Source organism: Mugil cephalus, chromosome 10 (genome assembly GCF_022458985.1).
Source record: "Mugil cephalus isolate CIBA_MC_2020 chromosome 10, CIBA_Mcephalus_1.1, whole genome shotgun sequence".
NCBI lineage: Eukaryota > Metazoa > Chordata > Actinopteri > Mugiliformes > Mugilidae > Mugil > Mugil cephalus.
Window position 1 is genome coordinate 14,812,661 of NC_061779.1, and position 23,733 is coordinate 14,836,393.

Here is a 23,733-nt window from a genome sequence, read left to right on the forward strand (position 1 = left end):
ACCCTCCCACATACAGAGTGGAAATCCTTGGCATATTGTGCAACAGGGTCAACTGGCGAGAACCGTGCTGACTTTCTGAAACTCTTTTTTTCTGCTCACTTTCAGCTCAGCCACAGGGACAGAGGGGAATAACATCTATGCGCCTCTGGGCCTCTGGGCAGCTGGACCTATGCTAAGACGGTATGGAGCCACACGACATGGAGTGGAGCATAATACGAGAGCTGCCATGCTTAGTTAAGGACTCACAGCCGCGCTCATTTCATGCTCCACATCTGCTGGTTGCCATGGCAACCCGTTTTTTTGGGCAATTCCCAGGTCAGGTGCCTTCTGTCAGCTCCAAAGACAAAAAAAAAAAAAAAGAGGCCCTTTCTAAGAGGTGGCAGTTTGCGAGAGAAACTAATGATAAAAAGCTCTGGCTTTGATTAGTGGTTCTCAATTATCCTGAATGGCCACACGCAGCGTTTTTTAAGAGACAAGCTGTCACTACTACAGATCAGCTGAAGTGTGTCTGAATCACTTTTACTGAACCGTTCGTCCATTTCTCGTGAGGCTGGACAAAGGAGACTCAGCGGTAAGCGTTCAGGAGAAATTTTTTTACAAATGTAAATCCAGAGTAAAAACCAAGGCACAAACATGAGCATCAAACTGCAGGGCTAACACGGCTATTACTGCTGAATCACAGCTTTCTGACTCAGCAAAATGTAAGCTAAAAGTCAAGCTAGAATCTGTAAATACAGTACCACAGTTTCACTGCTTTTGCATGTTTGCGAAGAAAAAAAACTGAAGCGAAGGCTCGTCTGTTTTTCATCCGTGCCTCACTGTTGATGCCTCAGCTGTCCAAACACAAAGTGAATTGCAGAAACCAAGATTTGCTACTTGCTGAAAAAAACGCGAACCACAATAAATGGATAAGAAACGAATAGATGTGTGCGTATCAGAAGGGCTTTACAATTACAAGCTGGTCATTATGACAGCATGGGCGCAGTTGAATACCCCAGTGTGGGTTTCATACAAACAGAAGCAGCAGGAGTTGATCATTAGGAGCAGGCGTCTACAGGGCTGGGTCCCACTAGCTCAGTCGGAGCCTGTGTTGAGAGGTTCTCTGTCTCACTGGGGAAGTCCAGAGGAAACATGCCGTAGGCCAGGCGCTCCCCAGTTCCCTTCTCTTTAACCTGATTACTGTAATGAGCTTAGAGACTGTTGGCTGCACAACATCTAATGTGGATGCAGAAAAAATACACAGTGCCCTCACTCACTCACTCACTCACTCACTCACTCACTCACTCACTCTCTCACTGGCAGCTGTATGCAAAGAGCACCATCAGGCTCAAAGCCACTATGGCTCATCAGCCAGAGAGCGCTGGAGTGACAGATGAGAACAGGAAATTGCAATTTGTTCGAAGGTGAAGCAGGTTCAAGAGGCAGCTCAGGGAAATGTTGTCGCAGTGCCAAGGAGGTGATGCCAGTCGAAAAAGAAAAGGAAAAAAAAAACATGTCAGGGTAAAATGTCTGCGTGAAGGAGGCCACAACTCTTGAATCAGAAACATATTGACTTTCAGACTTTTCAAGTGAGTCCACCTTTAGTCACTAATGTAAACAGTCTGTCCGTGCAGCAATAAAGACTGAGTTTATCTTATTGAAACAGGTGTCATGTAATGATGCCGGCAATGTTGTCCCTTTGTCAGTGAATAATAATAATTTAACAACGTCAGACCTGAGGATGCTCCCAACGCCTTACGCTTTTAAACGAGTATCTGCAGAGAACAGGTCAATACAACACATAGAAGATGACAATAAATTATTTAAACACAAAGCACACTCTATCTATAAGGTAAGATATCAGGGTGCACAACAGCTTATGGGAAACATGAAATATTCTCTTCACCCTCTGGTACATAAATCAGTATGCAGATTTTCAATGTGTTTATGAATAAACGGATAAATAGCGCGTTCATGATTTTGCTGAGAAATGCATCATTCGCCTTAAAACATGAAATATTTTTTACACGAAAAAAAAACATCTTGCGGGCAAGATCGTTTAAAAACTAGAAGTTTATTATTTTACTGTATTTATATAATTAATGTCCTAGCAGCCTCAAGACAATTTAATATTCTCGGAGTAAGAGAAACTGAATTAAAACTGTACATATTTAATTGTAATTTTTCCGAAATAAAAAACAGAGGGGCACGCCGTAGCAGGAAAGAACAAAGATTACAAGCTTAAGGCACCACTAGTCATTTTCCCCTACTTACTGTGCAAACAACTTCACGGAGGTGACAGTAAATTACAATGTGAGACATCCTTGATAAACGTCTGCGCTCTTAAAACATTTATTGTTTTTTTTTTATTATGGTGTTTTCACTCAAGTACTCCATGTTGTTATCAAGGGGCTTACCTGATTTGTTTGAAATACGTTTTGAAAAGTCTTTGAGGACTTCGGCAGGTGTTTATATAGTCCACTGACCAAAATATAGTTCACCGGGCCATTTTACTCCCTGTGTAAGTCTAATTATGGCTTTTTCCCTGGCCCTGGAAGACAGAAAAAATCTGATGATGGGCAAGACAATTTTGAAGAGATGAGATTAGCCTGTTCGCGAAGAAATACTTTAAGGCTCACGCTGTGCCCACTAAAACTCGGCGAATTTGCAACGATTCAAATAAGAGTGGAGTCAGTCTTTTTATGGGCTACATAAAGATGACCGGACGACTCTCTGAAAAGGCCATCAGGGGTTTGATTTGTACCAGCGAGAGGAGTCAATCCAATTTCTAATGAATCTGCAAACGAATCTCAGTGCTTCGTCCCTTGAATTACAGCACTCGGCATAAACGGGTTTGCGTTACTGTCCTTCATAAGAGCATAAGAGATCAATTTGTGTTTGTGTGTCTACTGTCTAGAGTCAGCATGCGACATAGAGGTTGGTGAAACTTGAGCTTATTAGAAGGGGGAAAAAAAGGCCTCTGTCTGTGTGTAGGTTTACCCCGTCTCGGTGATCAGTAACATCTTCAGGGAATGAAATCGATCCCCGGTGCATGGCACAGACCCCACAAAGCAGCCAGGTCCACAGGAAAAGACATAAGATGTTAACTAAAGTGGCTAACAATGGGCCACTGCAGGCCTATTTGCAGTGAAATAACATTTACAATATGTTGTGCAACCGTATCTTTAACTACATCTAGACCAATAACACTTTCTGCTGAGGACATTTCATTCAGTAAGAACAAGACCGTGGCTTGTTTCACTCAGAAACATTTGGGAATATGCTGTATATCGGGGTCACTTTTGCAAACAGAGCCCGTAACGTCCACTAGGAAACTACTGCAAGCGATGAGCCCCACCTTACACATGCATGAGGCTAAACACTCCATGTTAGCACGATGACATTTGGCTCCAATTACCTCACAGAGCGTGGCCGCCTCGTTACCTACACTGTGATGAAGTGTTTTACAAAAACTCTCCATTCTCAATCAGCATCACAGAACCGTTTTTTTTTGTTTTTGTTTTTTTCACACTACTACATCACCGCATTCAGTGTCAACAGCTAAAGTGCAAATTAGGACTACAACCGAAATTTTCTTTGATGTTGATTACGAACTCCTCTTTCACGTTACATTCTTACCATCTGCTCTAGATTTGGAGTTAACTGCTCACTGATCTCACTCCTTCACACACACACGTGATAAATATCTTAACACTATTCAGTGTAGTAGGAACCGACCGTCACAATATGTACAGCAAATTTTCCTTGTTCCCTTTAGTTACGGGCCACCCATCTAATGTATAGCTCAGCAATTTGCAACCGAGTGTCGTGCTTTCCGAGGTTTGCTAATTGGCCCAGTGAATTCTGCTGCCATGGCAGGCAACTCATTAATGCTGACTCAGACTTCTAATTAGTTAAATGGTGGCATCGAACCAACTGATAACTTCAATACTTATTATTTCTGCTTTCTGAGTAACTACGATAACATTTCATTATCTACTCTAAACAGCGCACCTACAGTACATAAACTGTGTGTTATCCACGCCCGCGCAGATTGGCAATCATCTACACAGAGAGAGAGTGGCGGATTTGAATTCCAAATAAAAACCAAGGACACCAAATGCAATTAAAAATAAAATAAATAAAATCCTACCCAGCACATCAAAAAGGTGATTATCTGCTTTGAAGCTTTTTATCCTTTATTATAGGTAATTTTGTGTTAACACCCTCGTTAAAAAACAATTTCTTGTCTGGTTACATATTCTGAAGAAAATCTGGGCAATTATTTATTATGATTATTATCATTATTGTTGTTATTTCACGTGTTTGAGTTGGGGGCCAACAAAAATAGTAACTAAAAGCTCCATGGTAATTAAGTTGTCTTCTTTGTTTTTATAATATTATCTCTACTACTTTCACTGAACGGCAGAAATAATGCTCATCAGTGTCAGTCAAAAACCTGCTGACGATATTTTATTGAAAAGACAAAAGGCCCAAGTGGATATCATTTGAATGTACAATCTTGATGGAAATGTGGTTGTCATCTGAGTCACTGAAACATTCAGCCTGAGGATATGAGAACAGCTGAAAGTGATACTGTTTCCTTTATTTGTCTTTATTGTGTTTTTAAAACAGTCACACGGGACGGCCTATTGAAGCCTTACTCATATCCTATTATTATAAAGCCAAGGAAACTTCTCTAATACCATTCAATTGTAATACATTCATTCAATGAAAATGTCAGCAAACGCACCACAAATTGTGAACTTGGACCTTATCAAAAATGTCCACTTACGACATTGTGAATACCACAATGTATCTCATGTCAAGTCATCATTTTAAGACATTGGAAATTTATGTTGACTTGATCACCTACGAGTAGGCCTACAATGAAAAGTCAAGGAAATGTCCACGAAAGTCTGGAAAACATTGCAACAGAAGGGTGAGCCTTTACTTTTTTCACCATTGTTGACATATTTCAGAAATGGTTGAGGTGAACAGTAAGCAGAAATAATAGTCCATACATAATGCCTTTCGCTCTCCTACACTAAGTTAGCCGATCATTAGCTTGCTAACTGTTAGCCTAGAGGCTTCTAAATGCCAATGGATGGTACACAACATCCAGTGTCTTAACCAGACCTTCAGTGTTAGGAAGCTAGCTAGTTTCTTTTTCTTTTTTTTCTTCTTTTTTTCAGATAATATGAAAACATTACATTTCTCAGAATTCAGAAATACTCAGAAACTTCAAGGTTGGTGTAAATGCAAAGCATTTTTCTTAGTTGTTCTCTTAGGTGTAGGCTGGGTCAGTTTAGCTCTTATCCTACAGACTGAGAGATGGACAGTTGCACAATATTTTGTGCCCTTTTAGAAAGGATTCTACCTGCGAACGTCATACACACTTGTTGGCAGTGTTTTTGTAATTACTCCGCCAAAGATTCTGGACTATAGCCATAAACGATAATAATTGAGTGGGCTAAAGGCTAAACTGAGTTAATACAGCACAATTTTCAAATTAAGGCACACGATTGTACAACAGGAATAAAAGCATCACACAGTGACCAAACAAAAAAAAACAAAACACATTTATTACAACACCCTGCTTTGTGTTTAAGAATAAGCGACAATTACTTGTGAGGCTTAATGACTTGTAATACCATGAAATAATCTTTTAAACCTCAAACAATAAGATCTTTAAACGGCAAACACCCTTTTTTATATCATTCCACCACTGACAGTAAAGAAAGGCACAGACTGTAGGCACTGGGTAAACAAATGGGTCTGAAGGCAGGCAAACATCCAGGGAGGCAATGAATTGTGTCCTCCTCTGCTCTATAATAACTGGACAAGCCATCCATTTCATCGTTGCCTCTCCGCAGATTCCTGACAGGGTTAGTATCGTCCAATTCATTGGGAGGCGTGTAAGGGGGGAAGAAAATCTGCCAACCTCCACATCAAGCCAGGGTTAACAAGACAAAAAGTTACGCTCCAAGCACCGGCAGCAACAGAGTGAGCAGCAGAGACGGCGCTCGCTATCATGGGCCCCCCTCCATGGTACCGAGCGCCATCTCTGCTGCTCTCTCTTAAACTTCTGCATCTAATTGTGAGGCTGAGCACACAGCTGTGACACTGCAGTTGGATACCCATTCTTTAATCTCCCCTTTTATATGACATCGTCATGTAATCTCCATCTAGCTACCCAGGGAGCAGGCAGAGAGGCAGGAAATGAAATCAATGCTGTGTCTCTACACTGGGTGTTACTTCATTAGCATGGGCACTACAGATGTAGCAGTAAATCTGATTTATGAAAGGGTGTCAACAAAAGAACAACAGATCAAGGGATCTGTAGTGCATGATAGGGAGACAAAATATTCTGTTTCCCTACCAGTGTTTAACAAATGAGAAACAAACATACATCATACCTAGCATAGATTAAACTCTCTAACATATAGGATACTCTTTGCTGTGGCAGCATAGCATTTAGATCCAGTTGTGTTGTGTGTTGCAGGAATGGATTTTCTAAAGATATAATTAATTTTCATGGTGAAAATTTATCAAACAAAAACTCTATTCACTGTAATGAAGAAAGACAGATAGCATAACATCAAATATCTGATAATGACAAGCACATACTGTATACAAAATCTAAAACACATTTCACAAAAATGCTTTAGTTAACTGGGCTATTTGTGTTTGTTTGTTTGTTGCACAGAACACAATTGTATAACTCACTGTTATAAACTGTACTATAGATGCTAGTGACAATGCTTTAATAAATCTGTCAGCGAAGTTAAAGGTCCGGTATGTAGAATTTAGTGCCACCTAGTCCCGAGGTTGTAAATCGCAAGCGACCCCTCCCTTTTTCCGTGCATGCAGGAGAGAATGTACAGCGGCCACTAAATATGCAAACGGCCCTATCTAGAGTCAGCGCTTGGTTTGTCTTTGCAGGGCATACATTACATACATTGTGAGGTAACCGTGGGCGCCATCTGTGATGGCCAAACCACCATTTGCAGATCAATAGGTCAAGCACCTTCTGGAGTGATGTCATCTCAATCCTATGGCCGCTATAGTGATATTATGGAAAAATGAATGACTCTGACTATACAGTTGCATGCTGATAGGAAAAGCACTGACACAGCCTCCCCTCCCCATTCCTGAAAAACTCAGATTCCAAATGATTAGTTGTGCACTCCCATGAGACTCGGAAGCTAAGGAGGGGGATGTGTAATTCAATTAGTCCCACGGTTCTGCACCAAAGAGGGAGGGGGGGGCAGACAGATCCATCTCATTGAGACATCCAGAATGTGCAGGCCTGGTGTATGCACAGAAACTACTGGCAGCACATCATGCTGTTGGTCTAAATAAGATAGTTTCACTTAAAAAAAAAAGACTGCTTTGAATAAATAAACCCAGGAATCTCTCAACAAGCAACACCAAACAGTTCCTCCTTAGCAATCATAAAAAATATCCTTATCTACACAGAGAGAGGCTGAGTGAGAGGGGTTTTCAGGATGAGGCTAACAGAGAGCAGAGCCGCCTTACATGACAAGCCAGTCACATTATAAGCAATGCCTCTGAGCTTGTGCCATGAGTCGAGGATGCTGTCTCCCACTGAAGTTGCATACAGATCGCCCTTTCAGAGCACAGCCTCCTTCGCTGTCTCTTTGTCCCTCTTCCCTGTGGGGAATTCATAAGGCTTCACAGTGCCTCGCTCCACGAGATTCCTGTAATTTATGACAGCCTTTTCCAAGGCACAGGGAAATCAAATCAAACTGTAAATATAGTGCATGTTTCCCAGTATGAGCTCCTCACATCGACCATAGATCACAAATAAATGGCAGAGATCCTGACAGTCATTAAATAAAAGCATCAATAATCCCACATGTGGCAGCAGTACATTTGATTTTGGATTATGAAAAGGGCAGAAAGCACTGATAATGAATGAGACACACCCGAAACAAACCACAGGAAATGAAGAATTACTTCAGGTATCAAGCGGTATATCTGCCAATTCATACTTCTTTCAAAAGAGAGGATCGCCAGTTGGGATCGTTAGTGCTGGAGTGACCTTTGACCCCAGGCTGGCACAAACACCTGGCTACGTTACATGACACCATCCCAGCCAGACTGGAGGGAGAGGGTGTCTACAGCCTCGCAGGTGTAGCGTGTCCACCGCGGGTGGGCAGCAGCCCTCCATTAGCTGCAGGTCCTTGATTCCATGAATTTGTGGAAACTAAAGACTCCGCATAGAGTGAGGCAAACATCTGTCCTACAGTGGACCGAACAGATGGCAGTGGTGGCAAGAAATCAATGCCTTGTAGTTTCAAACACTTTCGGCAAAGAAAAGATACATGTTTGCAATTTCAACACTTTTCTAATATTAGATCTCATTAAAATGCACCTGTGCATTGATGTCTGTCGTCCGATTTTTGCAGGACATATTCTCTGTGTGCACCCTGTGTGCACTGTTGTTCACATTCACAAGAACGAGAAAAGGGATTTGAAGTTTTCCTGATGAAAGTGAACAGTGCCTACTGTACAAGAGCCTTCCAGCACCAGCAATGGAACATTAATCTAACTGAGTGATGCGGTTTGTCAGGAATGGTGTACAGTGCTTGCACGAAAAGGCTGATGATATGAATGTTTGCTGAGATTTGCTGCATTTCTTGTGCTAAATACATACTCTAAAATATTTCCCATGTTATAGCCACAGAATAAGCAGGGGATGCTGTGAGGAGAGTTGTATGTGCACTGTGTTTACACACAGACAAAAGGAGAGATAAAATGCAAAGCAGGTGTGCCAGGCCTGCAGCGCATTCTCAAATAGCACAAAATAGATATGTGTGCGCAGTGCCTTCCACAATCCAATTCAACTGCATTTTCTTCACCTTCGCCACGTGCAATGACAGAAATGTGAAAAATGTTGCAGTATTTCATGGGGACGTTAGTAAATCCACCGTGGTGACAGCAGCACTCCAGCCACTGCTGTCGAAACTGAAAACGTCCAAGTCGTACCATGGAGCATGCAGCCAACTTTTGAAAATGTGACAAGGGGCGTCGATGTTGTCAGCATTGATGCTTGACCATTCTAGTGTTTACCTTCAAATATATGCACAAAAAAAAAATTCCTTTGCGGCTCAGACAAAATTTTAATTTAAAGTTTGAATCAAAAGAAATGCCATCTGTCCATAAAAACAAAGCACGTCAAGGATAGAGGAGTCAACTACACTAAAGCCATTACTTTGCCCAAGCAACCACAGCTTTTTGCCATTAATATTGCATGCAGTTATTAGCAGTCCAGACGTTATGCTTTCACCAAATGAAAACACATCTCAAATCTCACGACTTGAAGAGTGAGGAAGATGCCTGGGAGAATATGCAAGCACTCGCCTAGAGTAAGCTTATAACGTTTCAGTTCTTATATAAATTGTCCATTCACGTTGCTCTGTATTGGACAGGCTGATCATGATTCAGGGCTGCGGATTAAATTTTAACAATGCTTCCATAAATAACACCACGGTTCTGCAGAGTGACAGTTTTACCATAAAGCACATTTTCAGGAGCAGATGAAACCGGTGTCACAACAGAAGAGCTGCTGGGAAGATATTAGACCGCATAATGGAGGGGAGACAGTCAGATAGGTATGGTGCATGGTATAGGTTATTTTTGTCCACTGTGGTGAAAGCTCCTATAGCATGGAGTCTTTTTCTCCTGCTTCTCCGTAGAGGTCAGATGATACGATGTCACCTATGCCATGAATGCATGCTAGATTGTGCTCATTATTATAAAATCTTATCATGATGCAATGTGTTTATGCACACTTGCCAGAATGAAATGTTTTGCAATGTGACTTTCAGGACAAGATGCATGTGTATCTGCTTTTAGTAGATGTTGATGCTAGCCCCATTCAAGCCACCGCTGGCACAGTTACAGGAGATTGGACACAAACTCAATCATATCGAATCAAACCAGCCATCGGTTTAGATTTCCCGAATCAAGGCAACATTTACATTCAGCTCTCGTTCAGGAACAACAGCGTACTGACAAACAAGGTTAGAGGAGGAAACATGAAGATTTTGTATAATTAATGCTGGGCTTGAATTAAAATCTCCCCATTTGCTAAAGATGTTACGTCACCATGAGGCCTGGTGTTCTTATTCCCACAGGGACCTGATCATTTACGATATATGCTGCGCTTGACCCAGATGATCAGCATAACAACCGAGGTTGCGACAGTGCACTTACTTACAATGTTATGAAATTAACAGATGTTAGGTCTTGTGCTATGTTTCACTGTGGAGGCCTTGGAAAATGTTCGTCTTATAGGCAATGTATATGACGTTGACATAGATGCTACGGTGATAATGCAGATCCTACGCAGTGCCTGCACAGACCTAGCACACACCTGTGCACGGATGCTGTTATTGGTCCGCTTGGTAGTAGCGTGTTTCCCCTGAGTTTTTCTGGCAGCCTCTCTATCGCCGCATTTTCTGAATTGATTATTTTGGATCTATAAAGAAACGGTATGGTTAAATGAGGAGGTTTGGAGATACAGACATTTGTGTGACTCTTGTTCGGTCAACATTTTGGCAAAAGTTCCGGTTGCCACTGTTGAATGTGAAATGAAACAAAAATGGCAGAAAAAAGACAGTACCCCAAAAGCGGTCTTGGCAGTATGTGTCACCAGTGTTGTATCATAGCGCTGCATTAGCTGATTTAGTGTTGATGACATATTTGAGTAGCAGTCCCTCAAACCATGAACATTTTGGACAATTACAATCAATATTTTACGACCATTTGTTAACACGCAGCCGGTTATAAATCGAGCAAACACTGAGAAACATTACCAATCATGTTTTCATGTTTGATTTTTCCAGTCAGGTAAATAACCTGTTTTAGCTCGTTTTTGTTCTCCACCACCCCCTCATGATCTGCATCCACTTCTGTATGCTAAATAAATGTAGCTGTTCAGCAGCTAAATGCTAAGTGAACTATGTCCAATAGCAGCAATAAGCCAGTGGATTTGACATTACTAAAATACTAAACCATCTCTCAGACCGAGGCCCTGCCATGCTCCGTGTGTTCTGAAACCTTTCTGCCACAGCCAGAATTACAGTTAACGCTAGCTCTTCTGTGGGATTGGACCACACAGAACAGCCTTCACTCACCACATGCAGGCATCAAAGAGCCTTGGAGCGCCAGTTGTAACTCTTTGGACGACTTTTGGCAGACACTAACCACTGACAAACCCGCAAGATAAGATACGATGTTTTGTCATCTAGTCCTCACAATTTGTCCCTTGTCAAAATCACTTGGATCATTAGGTGGACCTGTTTTCCTTCTTCAAGTAACTGACTTTTCACTTTTAGCCTCGTAAATCTCACCACTTGACAATTAGCGGTAATAACCGGTGCCATTCACTAACACTTTCAGGTAAATTGCACACACCCCGAAAGCTGCCGGCTGAGACACCATTTGATCTCCAGAAAACAGAGATGAATGTAATCCTAGATAGTGCTTTCCAGCGAAGGTAACAAGAGAAACCCGCTGCCCTTAACACAAGGTCACTGCACCGCTGATGTGCTGAGTATACAGGGCTAAAGAAACACAATCACTTGTACTGTACAGCTTCCGCCTGCTAAATACACTTCCGCCGGGCCAACATAAAATAATTCTGATGAGTGCGTCGCAGCTGTAGACAGTTCTTCTTCGGAGGTGCTGACACTACATAGCCATGGGCCAGGGCAGAGAGAGGGAAAGAGAGTGCGAGAGAGAAGGAGAGGAGTTTGCGCTTGGTCAGCAGCCCTCAAAGCCTGCAGAGGATCAGCGCAGGGGATCGCAGTAATTTCAGTGCTGTTCTTCAGACAGGGGGGTCCTTCTCCCCCCACACCCCTGGCAGTCACAAGAGACAACCTGACAGCTGCTGTACACACAAAGGACCTGATGGAGCACAATTAACCTTGATGTGATGAATCCCGCCTCGTCAGGTTTTCTTAAAAGCAGATCAACAGTTCCATTCAAAGACAATTTCTCAGCTCTTCTCTAGTCCTTCTCAGAATTATCTGTGACACCATTTTAGATTGGTATTCACTTGTCCCCAATAATCTGACTCACTCAGAAGCAAAATATCTCCATACACAAGTCTTCCTGTACCTCTCCCCCCCAACGTGAAAGCTGCACGCTGCTGCACTTTCAAGTCTTAATTGTACTGTGTTACAGGAGCCCTCACCACTCTGGGTATGGCTGTGATGCATTTTTCATGCAGATCAATGATTTTAAGACGCTTGATCACTGGGATCTTTACCGCACTGTCATTGACCTCTGGCTCCTGTGGCGTTCCTAAGAGACCCCCTGCCAACGAAAAACACTCCCAGCATGCTCGCGAAGGGGGCAAAACCCCCCAGAGCCTTTGAGATGCATGCCGCGAATATGGTTTCACTGAGATACTGGAACAATACCAACTGCATAGTTTTAAAAACCTGTGAACACATACATCAAATATACATTAAGGGAAGTATTTAAATTTTCATTATCATCGTAACACAACGATTCAGACAATTCTGTCAGTTCAAATGAAAAAGCCTTTGATCTTTAGACTGTAACTTCAAATAGGGTTCTAATAAAAGACAAAAGACGCTCTTAGCACTGGCAGCGTGTCTACAATGGAATAAAGGGAAGCCGGGCAGGTTATAACAGAGACTATTCCCTGGACACATTCACTCGTTGTAACTTAACAAAGACAACCAGATGATAAAAAGTCTGAAGCAGCAGTTTGCCCGGTAAGAACAAGGGGAGGCATGTTGACCTAAACATAATACCGCTCACCTCCCCTTGCGCTCGAATGCGAAGAGATACATTCTTCACTGTATTCACTTGTCAGAGACGAAAGGGCATTAGTTTGGCCACACTCCCCCCTTTTTCTGAGGAGGCTATATCACATGATTTTAAGCACAGATATCACATGATCTTTACTGCTGATAATCAGTTTCCTTTGAGCAGGGTGAGCCTTAAACATTCCAGTGTTCCGCTTTAAAAACCCAAGGCAGAGAGGTTTGGCTCTAAAGTACAAGGTTCCTGTGTGTAGTTAGACTTTTTCTGCACCTAATCTGCACCTAGCCTAAGTATTTTAAGCAAAAATTTAGACTTTCAGCAGAAAATATCACTGACTGGATAAAAAACTAAAGTTGGGATGTTATGGCTCCTTTAAACTTGCATCCAAACAGCTTCAACTTCTTTCAAGAAACACTAAGGCAATATTTATTTAACAAGCCGTTGTCTAATCAGTGCACTGATGGTCAAAATATGTCCATAATTGGGTAGATATTAAGTCTGGAGTGGCTGACAAGAAGGCTTCTGGTTCTTAGTCAGATCTGCACCTCACTTCTCTTCTTCTCTAATTCTTTCTTCACTCTTGCCTCCATAAAGAACAAAATGGCGTTCAATTTGATCCATCTTTTCAATAAGGCCAATGGGAAATACTCGCCACTAAATTAAACTTAAACTCAAAACAAAGAGCAAAAACTGCCCCAAATAAACAGGTAACCTAATAACTGACACGTGGTGTTCAGGGCATCCTCGGGCCCCAGTTTGGGTCCAAACACGTGCGCATGACAGAGAAATCCAAAACCCACCGTCTGCGCCTTTGAACCGGCCTCTCGTCTGACCTGCTGATAAGAAGTGCCACTTCTCTCTTCACTGCGCCGACTGTCTCTGACCTGAACCACGCCACGCCGGCATATCTTGACCTACTTCTCGGGTCTGCTTAACCACCACAGCACAGCACAGCAGCACCAGCTCAGGCTAGATATAGAGCAAACACTTGCGCGACATCAGCCGCCACTGCCAGTCTTCTAAGTGCGATTCGGTACCGCCTCATCTATTGCTGATTCTAAAAATTCATGTTCCTCTGATAACAAATCTAAAGCTGTGGGAGCCTCCTCATGATTTGCCTACTCGAACTTGGACACTTTCCTTTTTGGACGTGTTACATACGGAACTCTCCACAGCTCGCGTTGACGGTGCTTCGGGAAAAACTTGGGACACTTGGCGCAGTATTGCTGTATCTTCGAAACAGATGGTGTAATCTCAATTTTAGCCTTCCGGCTTTGGTGTCTGCAGATTTTTGGTCGCTTCTGATATGTCTATGTCCCTTTATATGTTTGTATTGTCTATCGCGTTTGTATTGTGTTCTTATATATCAGTGTTTTGTGTGTTCTCTTTATATGCTAGGACACGTTACTTTGTCTTGGTCATGCTATGTGTAATTGAAAAAGGTAATATGATAGCACTGTACACTGTATGACACTAATGTTCTAAATAAAAACATTTGATCACAAAAAAAAATAATCTAAAGGTGCAGTGGTCATTTCTGCTTTTCCACTTTCACACTATTGAACGCCCTCAGTGAGTGACCTGTTAATGTACCAGTGAGATGTCTGACTGTGCAGCCTATTTGAGCTGATCTCATTACAGACTTAAATCAAAAGCGAGATCAACCTTATTTCACGTGTGGTCACATGTTCGCCCATCCGCATTATAGCTTTCGCCCATCGCCACATTCCTGCGTTGGGGGAAAAAAAACGGCGACTTATAATTTCGGATTGATGAACTGGCGGAGGTGTGAGAACGGCAGCCAGCTCACACATCTCCAACTCGCTGTATAGAAACAGATCTGGAAGCGGGCCAGGCCCTAAAGAGGCTGTGATCTCAGAGACAGCAGCCAGAGAAAACATAGGAGAGCTTTATTTCTCTAGTAAACACAGAACACAAAGGCTGGGTCACAGCGACAGCGTGGGGTGTGTTTTAGTTTCCACCTCCTACACACTCATGCATTAAATATGGTTCAACAATCACACTCTCCAGTGACTCTCGCAACCCTTACTTCCCACCCTCCAACCGAACATTTCCTGGGGAATTCCGACCAGGAATGTATTCTTGATGACAGAGCAACTGCAACAGCTGAGAAAGGAAAGTCACTTTCTAATGAATAGCACAGGAAATACAGTAAGGCTGAGGCCCTGTTGTTTGGCAGTCGCCTGTTCACAACCCTTTATGATCCAAAATACCTACATCAGAATGTTTTTTTGTTATTTATGGAACAGTTTGAAGATTGTGTAAGCCTCCTTAGATTTACAGAATTACTTCATGAGAACACGCAGCGTTTCAGGCACAAGCTGAAAGTGTGAAGTGAAGTTGCCGTAGCAGCAACGCACTTAATAGCTTCCCACAATACAAAATCACTGTGATAATGGGCTCTTCAGTAGCTGGCAACGAGAGGAAAAAGGCACCGTTTAGTGCTTGGTTTTAATTACAGATGAACACTGCAGAATTTAATGTTGCAAAAGCTTTGACAGGGAAGAGCATGAAACCTACACATCGACAAAAATATTTAAAAACCAAAACTTCTTTCTGCACAAACTCAAAAACCTACAACACTTCTTTTATAACCTTGGATCTCAAGAGCAGGATAATGTTTTTTTTTTTTTTTGATGGAACAGTAAGTTGCCGCTGGCAGATGAATGCTGTATGTGAGCTTGTGACTCTGGTGGTCCTGTGATCTAATTATAACTGTGAGAAAGTGCACGGAACTCATTGTAGGAGCTCAGACTGGGAAGCTCTCTTCTTCTGTATTAGGGAAAAGGGCAAGCAAAGGGCTCGGATCGGGGACCAACAGGTGTGGCGTGCCAGGTAGAGTTCATAGTTATCACAAAATGAGATATCTGGGATGTTATTTGCTCTTACTACTGGAAGTACCACGTCCATGTATGGAAACCAAACACTCGCTCAATGAGCAAATCTGTTCTGGCTATTCTAGACATTAATCCTACATCCGACAATCCAGCTCAGTTCCTTTATGAAAAACGCGGTATTCACGGTGTGATGCTTTTCTAGCCCTAATCTGGAGATTATTTTTTTGACATATTTTGCCAATCTGTCATTCAACAGCACTTTTCTACACAGTGTAAGGGATGCACATGTTTCTGTTGCTTACTCTGTTACAAAATACATATGTAGGTATATAGTTCATATAGAGATATAAAACAAATATAAAGGCTCACTGGCACTATAACCATCATTTCAGACAAGCGGTTGCACGATTTTCATATTTACCTGAGCTACTCAAGTGCAGCTGTTGACTAAGACCCCCATCCAATTCAGCTCAAAAAGACTTTGCAGTCAAAGCGAAAGTTTTGCATGTGACATCTTCAACTTCAACCTGTACTTAAGAGATTCCACATAAAGTGACACGTCACAGAGCAACACAGAAGGCTTTTTCCACACTTTGCATTTGGAGTGCTTCAGACATTCTGCGGTAGGAAACGTTAGTGGGATGAATGATCGGCGGACGCTTTCATCCCACTCTCCTCGGTGCCTCTCGGTACCACCAAGGGGAGTGCATCTCTAGGATTAGGCGCTCCCAGTTGGAGGTCGAGCCCTCAGCACGGCAACGACGCCTAACTGAGTGATGCACATCCAGAAACTCAGCCGCCTGCATCTCGCTGAGGCAGCCTGACCTCTCTAGTTACATCGCTCAGGTAAAACATTCACACGCCCTCGCAGCACGAGAATCCTTGAACCGACCCTCGGTGCGACAGAGACCTCTCGCAGCAGCCACCCAGCTGCTGCGAGAGTACACAATGAATGGGTGGGGTGGGATTTTTGAAACATCTTCTCGCAGCAGCCAAAAGATTCTTCAGTAATTCAGAAGAGACTGACTTGCAGCCAGCTTGGTTTGCTACAGCGAGTCAGCCTATACACTACTTTGCTGCATGAACTGTTGGTTTGTACGGTTTACTCTGAAGTAACATTAGTAGTGCTGACATGTACCTGTTTGAAACATCCACAGGTCAAAGCACACAAAATAATAATAATAACCATAATAATAATCAAATCTCTTCACAGAACATATATGTGAGCCAGCTGGTGCATCCGGAAATATGTCCTTCAGCCACAGTACTTGGAGAAAATGAGACCAGTGGTGCACTCTGACCTCTGCAAGCAGACAGATGTCAAGCAAATTGATAATAATAAAGAATTTTACTTTTAGTATACATTAAATATGCGGTTTTCTGTTTCTTGTTTCACCACAACAGCAAAGCCTCACACTAACCACCTCCTTTTCCATCCCACATTTTTTCGTTGGCTTAGAGTAAATCGTCAGAGGTTACATCCCTGCATGCGCACTACAGTATCACACTGTCAATGTCAGCTTTGAGGCTGAGCCCATCCAGATAACATTCAGGTCAAGTCCAAGTTACTGTTACAGTACGTTTCTTCGCAGGGCAGCGAGGATGCTGGAGCTCGGCAGCATTAAGTCGCCCATTTAGCCCACTTCCAAACACGAAATTCGGCGATCCCAAATATTTAACGCCCGGCAACAACGCCAAACAAGTAGGTCACTCAAACGTCCATCGTGTTACCTCTTATCTGTCAATGTCAAAAGCAGCCTCCTGACGCGCACCGGGCGAAGGGACAGATCTGGCAGCCTCATGATAGCGCGCCGGATGAAAGCAAATCGGCCGATGTCAAATCCCAAGGAGAGCGAGGAAGAGTGGAAAACATCACACTAGACATGTGAAAAGGTCGCCTGCAGACTGTTAGTATGAAATGTTGTCAGCGCTTCTGCTGAGCCAACATCGAGCGGTCCGCCTCCCTGTAGTGAGAGCGTTCGGGTGGAACAGCACCTTGGACCACAAGATCGCTTTATCACGTTTCACGACATAATTGAAGGAGAAATCCTACCTGATGGTTGTCACTCGTCAACGCATGAGAGCCCGGTTTGGGTGTAGGTAGGCGAGGCGACACACACCACAAGCGGGTCAGCTCAGTCTTGCCTGCCTGCCTGGCTGCCTCCTCCACGGCATCAAGCCCCTCCTCGTTCATCGTACAGTGGAGAGATGGAGGGGAGGGGGGGCGAAAAAAAAAAAAGAAAAACGACCACATATCTATGCGCCTGCAAAAAAAAAAAAAAAAAAAAAAAGGAAGGGGCGTCACGTTCACCCATACTGTCTGATAAATATGCAACTACATCAAGATACATTTAAATTCGCAAGAGTAGGTTTAAGCTGTGCATCCACGCGAGAAATCCTGGAGGGTGAATTAACTCGACGACCATGTAATGCATGCGTAATGCATGGTTTCGATGACTGGGGTTCTTTTATTTTGAAAGTGCTTTTGGATTTGTGCAGTCAAGTGCACCTGCCAAAACCGTGCCAGGACACTAGCCATCAGTGAAGGATAGACACATTTATGTGCTCTACGCCACGCCAGACCGCTGACATGGAGGAAGGCACCCTGTCTACATCTCAGGATATCACAACATCATGCACATGTAAAAAGAAAAAAAATATATATGTAGATATATATATTTTTTTTTTTGAAAAAGCCTCGAGTGTGTGTGCAACTGTGCATTAAGTAGTGCCAGGCTACTATGGACATGCATGCACGCATGGGTGATGGGTTCCTTTAAATATCCACTGGTGCACAGAGATATTTCCGTAATTTTACACTCTGTGTAACAATTAGAATATATTTAATGTTTCAATCAGGACCTCTCAGTGGGTGTTCTGTTGTTTTCTTAACTTATACTGCCCCCTGATGGACAGATGGAAGCATCAGCGCTCAAAGTGGACAGGCACATGGTCCGACACAGGAAGAAGAAACGCTGTCAATGGTGATTAAGAATATTTGTACACACGTGAACGTTATTCATAGTTTAAATATCATATTAGCACTGACCATCTATCCACACTGTCTGCATGGAAGCGTGTTTAAATCCAAGTATATAGTCCAGTGGGGATGACAACCAAATGAATGAAGCAATGAACTTAAGCCTTTCCCCCAGCCAATTAGCATGCTTATTTTAATGGCTACAATTAAATCTAAGATTTTTTTTTTTTTTTTTTTTAATGCCTGGATGTAAATAGATATGCTTTCTTTTAACTCTCTAGTCTCTTATGTTCCATCTGAGGGTGTCCTGTGGTGTCTGGCAACACAATGTAGTTAGTGGTGGCCTTTGTGTCCTATGGGCTGAGGAGAGGCGCCTTTGTGGATCAGGCTTGTTCCGGCGCATCCAGTTCGGGATCTAGTGAATGTGGAGGCCACGTGAACACCTTCTGCCCTTGTTCTTTTTTTCTTTCCATTGTGTGCCTGTGTCAGGCTGCATCCTGCTGGGGATGGCTGCTGCCATCAAGGAGTGTCGTCACTATGGGGTGGGGGTGCATGGTCTGTTCTGGCCCAGGTCGATGGTACTTCGTTTACTCTTCTCCTGTCAATAGTCATAATGGTGTGGCTGATCAGTGTGTGCTTGTAATGGCTCTCTGGATTTCTAGGTACAAAAAGTACAAATGGTACGCTTGAATAATTGATGTCACCTGAACATTTTGGAAAACATTTCTACGAAGTACCCCATTTAGGACATTTTCCTGGTATATTGTTAGCACTGACATCATTCTGTCCTTTAGTGCCTGGTAACACACGGTAACCAAGTTACTCCACTTGAACCTTGTCCTGTGCAGAGTGATGCTTTTATTATAACCTGATGGAAACTTCTGTGCACTTTTTAATAGAAGAGGAGCATTACACACATTTTAAAACATATCAAAAGGACTGTCCTTGATGCAACGGGACGTAAAAGACCAGGCGGAGCTGACCCAGGTTTGTTTTTGTTGTTGCACTCTTTGAACATGCATTCGGTTCGTTCATTCATTCATTTATGGATAATTGCTGTTGGTGTTTTTTTCTGAAAGTCCATCAATATTACATCCTTTCGTCAAACATGAATCATTTATGATACGTGTCTGCTTCATGTCCCACCACAAGAGGGTAGCAGCACCACGACACCGTGTCAATAAAAGTTGACCTAAGTTGTAAATAAATGTCATCATTGGTCTGCTCAGTGCTTATGTTGACATTTCAGGAACAGGAACTGTGATTAAAAGGCATCATGTTCTTTAACAACGTGATGATGAATAAAGACTCTATGTGTCTATGCATTCTAGATTATTATAGTGATACATGTATAAAGGAATCAGTCTATGGATTGAGTTCGTATCTGTGACCTCAGACTGTACACACTCTTACACAGGCTGTATTCTCACAATAAAAGAAAACCAGAGAGCTAAGGGTTTGAATCAAATATATTGTATGGCAAAGCTCCAGGTTAGTAAGTCAAAGGTTAGAAAAACTATATTTACAGCAATATATTTTTTGACATATTCACATTTCACAGAGGCTTACACTTATTTCAATAGCTGTAGCTATAACTGTCACGTTTCTAACTTCTCCAGTGTCACACATGATGTAATTTTTAGAAATCCTGAGCTGTGCAGAAACGCACCGTTTACTTCCATGAGATCTAATTTTAAATTTCATCCAAGGTGTTCTCCAGATAGAAAATGTACCTGAGTGAATTATTGAGAGATGTGTGTAATGAGGCAAATTGCATCTACAACATGGTCTACGTCATGATCTAGCACTAAATTATTTCTCTTCACATCACTTTGAGTGTGACAAACAAAGGGCAGATATAGAATAATTTAAACCTGGCTCAACGCTGCCACATTTATTTCAGTCATTGTTTTTATCGAAACTCTTCACACTGGGGTGACTGACCTGTGAAAATATTCCAGGACCTTTTTTGTTTTGTTTTGTTCTTGAGCTTTTTCCACTAAATATCAGTGGAAAGTAGGGCCTTCAAAAATTCTGAACTGTTATCTTATCAGATCACCTTGCTTATGTCCACAGAACAAGGTCATGCACGTGATCTAATTTAAAATAAGTGGAAAAAACAACACGTGCGTTAAAGGTCTGCCATGTGTACAAAAAACACTTTTCAACTATGCTTATCTTTCTTAATAGTAGAGTAGCTACGGCAGGACCATTGAGCTTTGTTGTGGTTTAGAATATTTCCATGGGAACCATCGGTCAAGTGGGGAGGGAGGATCCTGTTAGGGCTGCACAGGAGGCGTGCGTTAGATTTATTGGTTTCCTGCGTCATTTAAACCGCCTGCACCTCTCAGACAGCCACGGATTTGCCAAACCTCCATCTGCTGTCAAGACCTTCGGAGCATCTCTGTCTCACAACACCTTGGCTGGAGCCCTCAGTCTGTTCTGTCGGGGATAACTTTGTGGATTAGCCATCTCTTCTGAGCATAAGGTGAGAAAACCTCCTTGCAAAGTTAATAATTGCTCTTTTGTAATTGCTAATTCGGTACATATTTTGATTACACTGTTGTCTGTTTTATTTTACTAGATAATACTTCTTTTTTGTTTAATTTTTATCTAATCTTATTTTATCTTGTCTTTTTAAGAGTGTTTTTTTTCTTTTATGTGCAATTAAGCGACTGTGACCAAGTAATTTCCCTTGTGTATCATTAAAGTCTGTCCAAGTCTAAGTCTATTATGACACAGTTTTTGTTGTATACATTAGCTGGCAGTGTGCTGGGAAAACACAACGCAATAACTCAACGACATTTTCAATTTTTTTTTTTTTTTTTTTTTTTTTTTTTTACAGAGTTTCCTAATTGTTACCAGAGGACCCATGTGGGTGGTGGAGAAGATCCGCGTGTCAGTGGAGAGATCTAACCTGCCCATCCCGTCAGCAGAGCTCAGCTTTAAAATCGGAGAGATCATGTTAGGGGAAAAAGCCGACAAATCCAAAAGGATCTCCCTCTGCCCTAACATCATCACCCCAGACAACATCCCCGAGTTCTGCATCCCCCCGACGATCCTGTCCCTGCAGGAGATGAAGAACACGGAGCAGAGCAGGACCGCTCGCCTTGCCAAGGTGTCTCCCTGTGGCGGGGCTAGCCCTGAAACACAGACGACGTTTCATGAACCACTCAACCCACATATTATTCAGGTAGAGAGTGTGGACGAGAATCCCTATGATGGCTGCAGTGATGAGGAGACCACCAATGCCGACCCCCAGAGCCAGGCCGCCTTATCCCTTCCGCATCTGGCCAAAGCCCAGACAAGCTATGGCTTTTGCACTTTACTGGAGAGCCCCCACACCAGGAGGAAGGAGTCCATTTTCCATTCTGATCCAGGCTCCTCTCCGCTGCTGCTGCCCAGGAACAGATCCAGCATGTGCTCCAAAATGTCCCCCTCTACCTCACCCTCCTCTTCTCCCTCCTCATTCAGCCTTAACAGCCTGACCTCCAGGCTTTCCCCGAGAGGCTACACCCTGAACTGGCAGGCCACTCTCGACAGCGATACAACTTCCTCCACCGAGTCGTCTCCTTTCAGCTCGCCGCTGCTGACCAGGTGTCCTGCCAAGTCTTCCCTCTTCAAAGCACTGAGCCATGAACTGCTGTTGTCAAGGAACATGAGGAAGGCAATGGTGTCCAGGAACAATTCCCTGTCCACAGATGAAGGAAGCTCCACAGACAACAGCCCCAATGTCATGAGGAGGGCATCAGAAGGGTTAGCCGAAGGCCTGCCCAGCAGCTACAGCCTGGCACCCCCCACCATCTTCCCCATGGACTTGACTTTACACAGAGAGAGGGCAATGAAGGAAAGAATGGTCCCCGTAGGGAAAGACGGCAGCCTGAGACTCTCGGCAGAGTACTGTCCGGACAACCAAAGACTGCGTGTTCGACTGATCAGCGCCGAGGGCCTCTATCCTCTTTCTGTAGACCCCAAGATTATCAACTGCAGCATCAGCATCTCTTTGGTTCCGGGAAAAGTTCAGAAGCAGCGCAGCACAGTCATCAGAAAGAGCCGCAATCCAATCTTCAACGAGGATTTCTTCTTTGATGGTATCTCGGAGGAAGACATCAGCCAGCGGTCCCTTCGCTTCAAAGTGGTGAACAAAATGTCCACCCTGAAGAGAGACTATCTCCTCGGCGATTGTGATTTGCCTCTTTCGAGCATCGTAGCGTCATAATCTTGAATAGCTTTTAACCGTTTTAATTTATGTACCGGAATATTTATTTGCACTTTTGTATTTCAAAACTTGATTTTATAATGATTAAATTATGGAACCCACTTTTCCCTTTTTGTCTTGAATGCCTTTCAGAGTCTGCGCAGCCTTATACAACACTTCAGGGGTAAAACTGGCCACACGTTACTTTATAATAGCCTGCCAAACAAATGCAATAAAACATTAAAATAATAATTTACAGCCTCCTTAGCTTGTGAATGAGGCAGCTGGTCTGTGAGAAAACCACCATCTCATGTTTCGTCTAAGCCTGTTGTTTTCTTCCTGACCTTTCCAGTGAAAAAAAAAAAAAAAAAAAATATCACCGGAAACCAGAGACCTTGCATCATTGCGTATGCATCATTTTAATCAGGGCACAAAGGAAGCCCTGTGTTATTTTTACCACAAAACTCCTTCTGTGATGTTTCACCAATATCGGCTGACAAGATTAAGGAAAGACCTACAGATGGCTTGCTTGCACAATGCTATTTTGAGATTCTTTGGTTTTTGATAATTATACACATAGAAGATAAGACTATCTTTTATAATAAAATATTCTGCCTCTGTTTAAGAGGCATTTAAACATTTTAGCTCATTTTCAATCAACTGCGAAGCTTAAAGTACAATTTGAAGCGGAAAACACCATTTCAAGATAATACATGTTTATCAAACTAGATGGAACGCAGACATGGGACAAGAATATCCTGCTGCTTTCAGCAATAAAGATCAGGCTTAAAAGCCCCAGCTGCCACTATAGCTACTAGTTAAAGATTAATAGGTTTCTCATGGCTCAGAAAAGCTCTAACGGGGCACTGACAAACCCTAGTTATATA

The 23,733-nt window shown here is 42.7% G+C and overlaps 2 protein-coding genes across 6 annotated transcripts in view; one reads left to right on the forward strand and one right to left on the reverse strand.

The window, feature by feature from the left end:
* The window catches only part of tln2b (talin 2b), a 75,104-nt gene extending 57,253 nt beyond the window's left edge, over window positions 1-17,851 (reverse strand). For 4 of the 5 annotated variants that reach the window (XM_047595978.1, XM_047595977.1, XM_047595976.1 and 1 more), the window contains exon 1: window positions 17,400-17,610. The gene's annotated coding sequence lies outside the window, so the exon portion shown is untranslated. Of the gene's footprint in view, window positions 1-17,399; window positions 17,611-17,721 lie in introns of those variants that run through there. The other variant, XM_047595974.1, reaches the window with a different exon arrangement.
* A 3,142-nt stretch (window positions 17,852-20,993) lies between these two features.
* On the forward strand, window positions 20,994-22,968 carry c2cd4a (C2 calcium dependent domain containing 4A). Its single transcript, XM_047596765.1, has 2 exons — window positions 20,994-21,136; window positions 21,494-22,968. Exon 2 carries the CDS (start codon window positions 21,521-21,523, stop codon window positions 22,865-22,867), a length of 1,347 nt encoding a protein of 448 aa, XP_047452721.1. The 5' UTR covers window positions 20,994-21,136; window positions 21,494-21,520; the 3' UTR covers window positions 22,868-22,968.
* The last annotated feature ends 765 nt before the right edge of the window (window positions 22,969-23,733 follow it).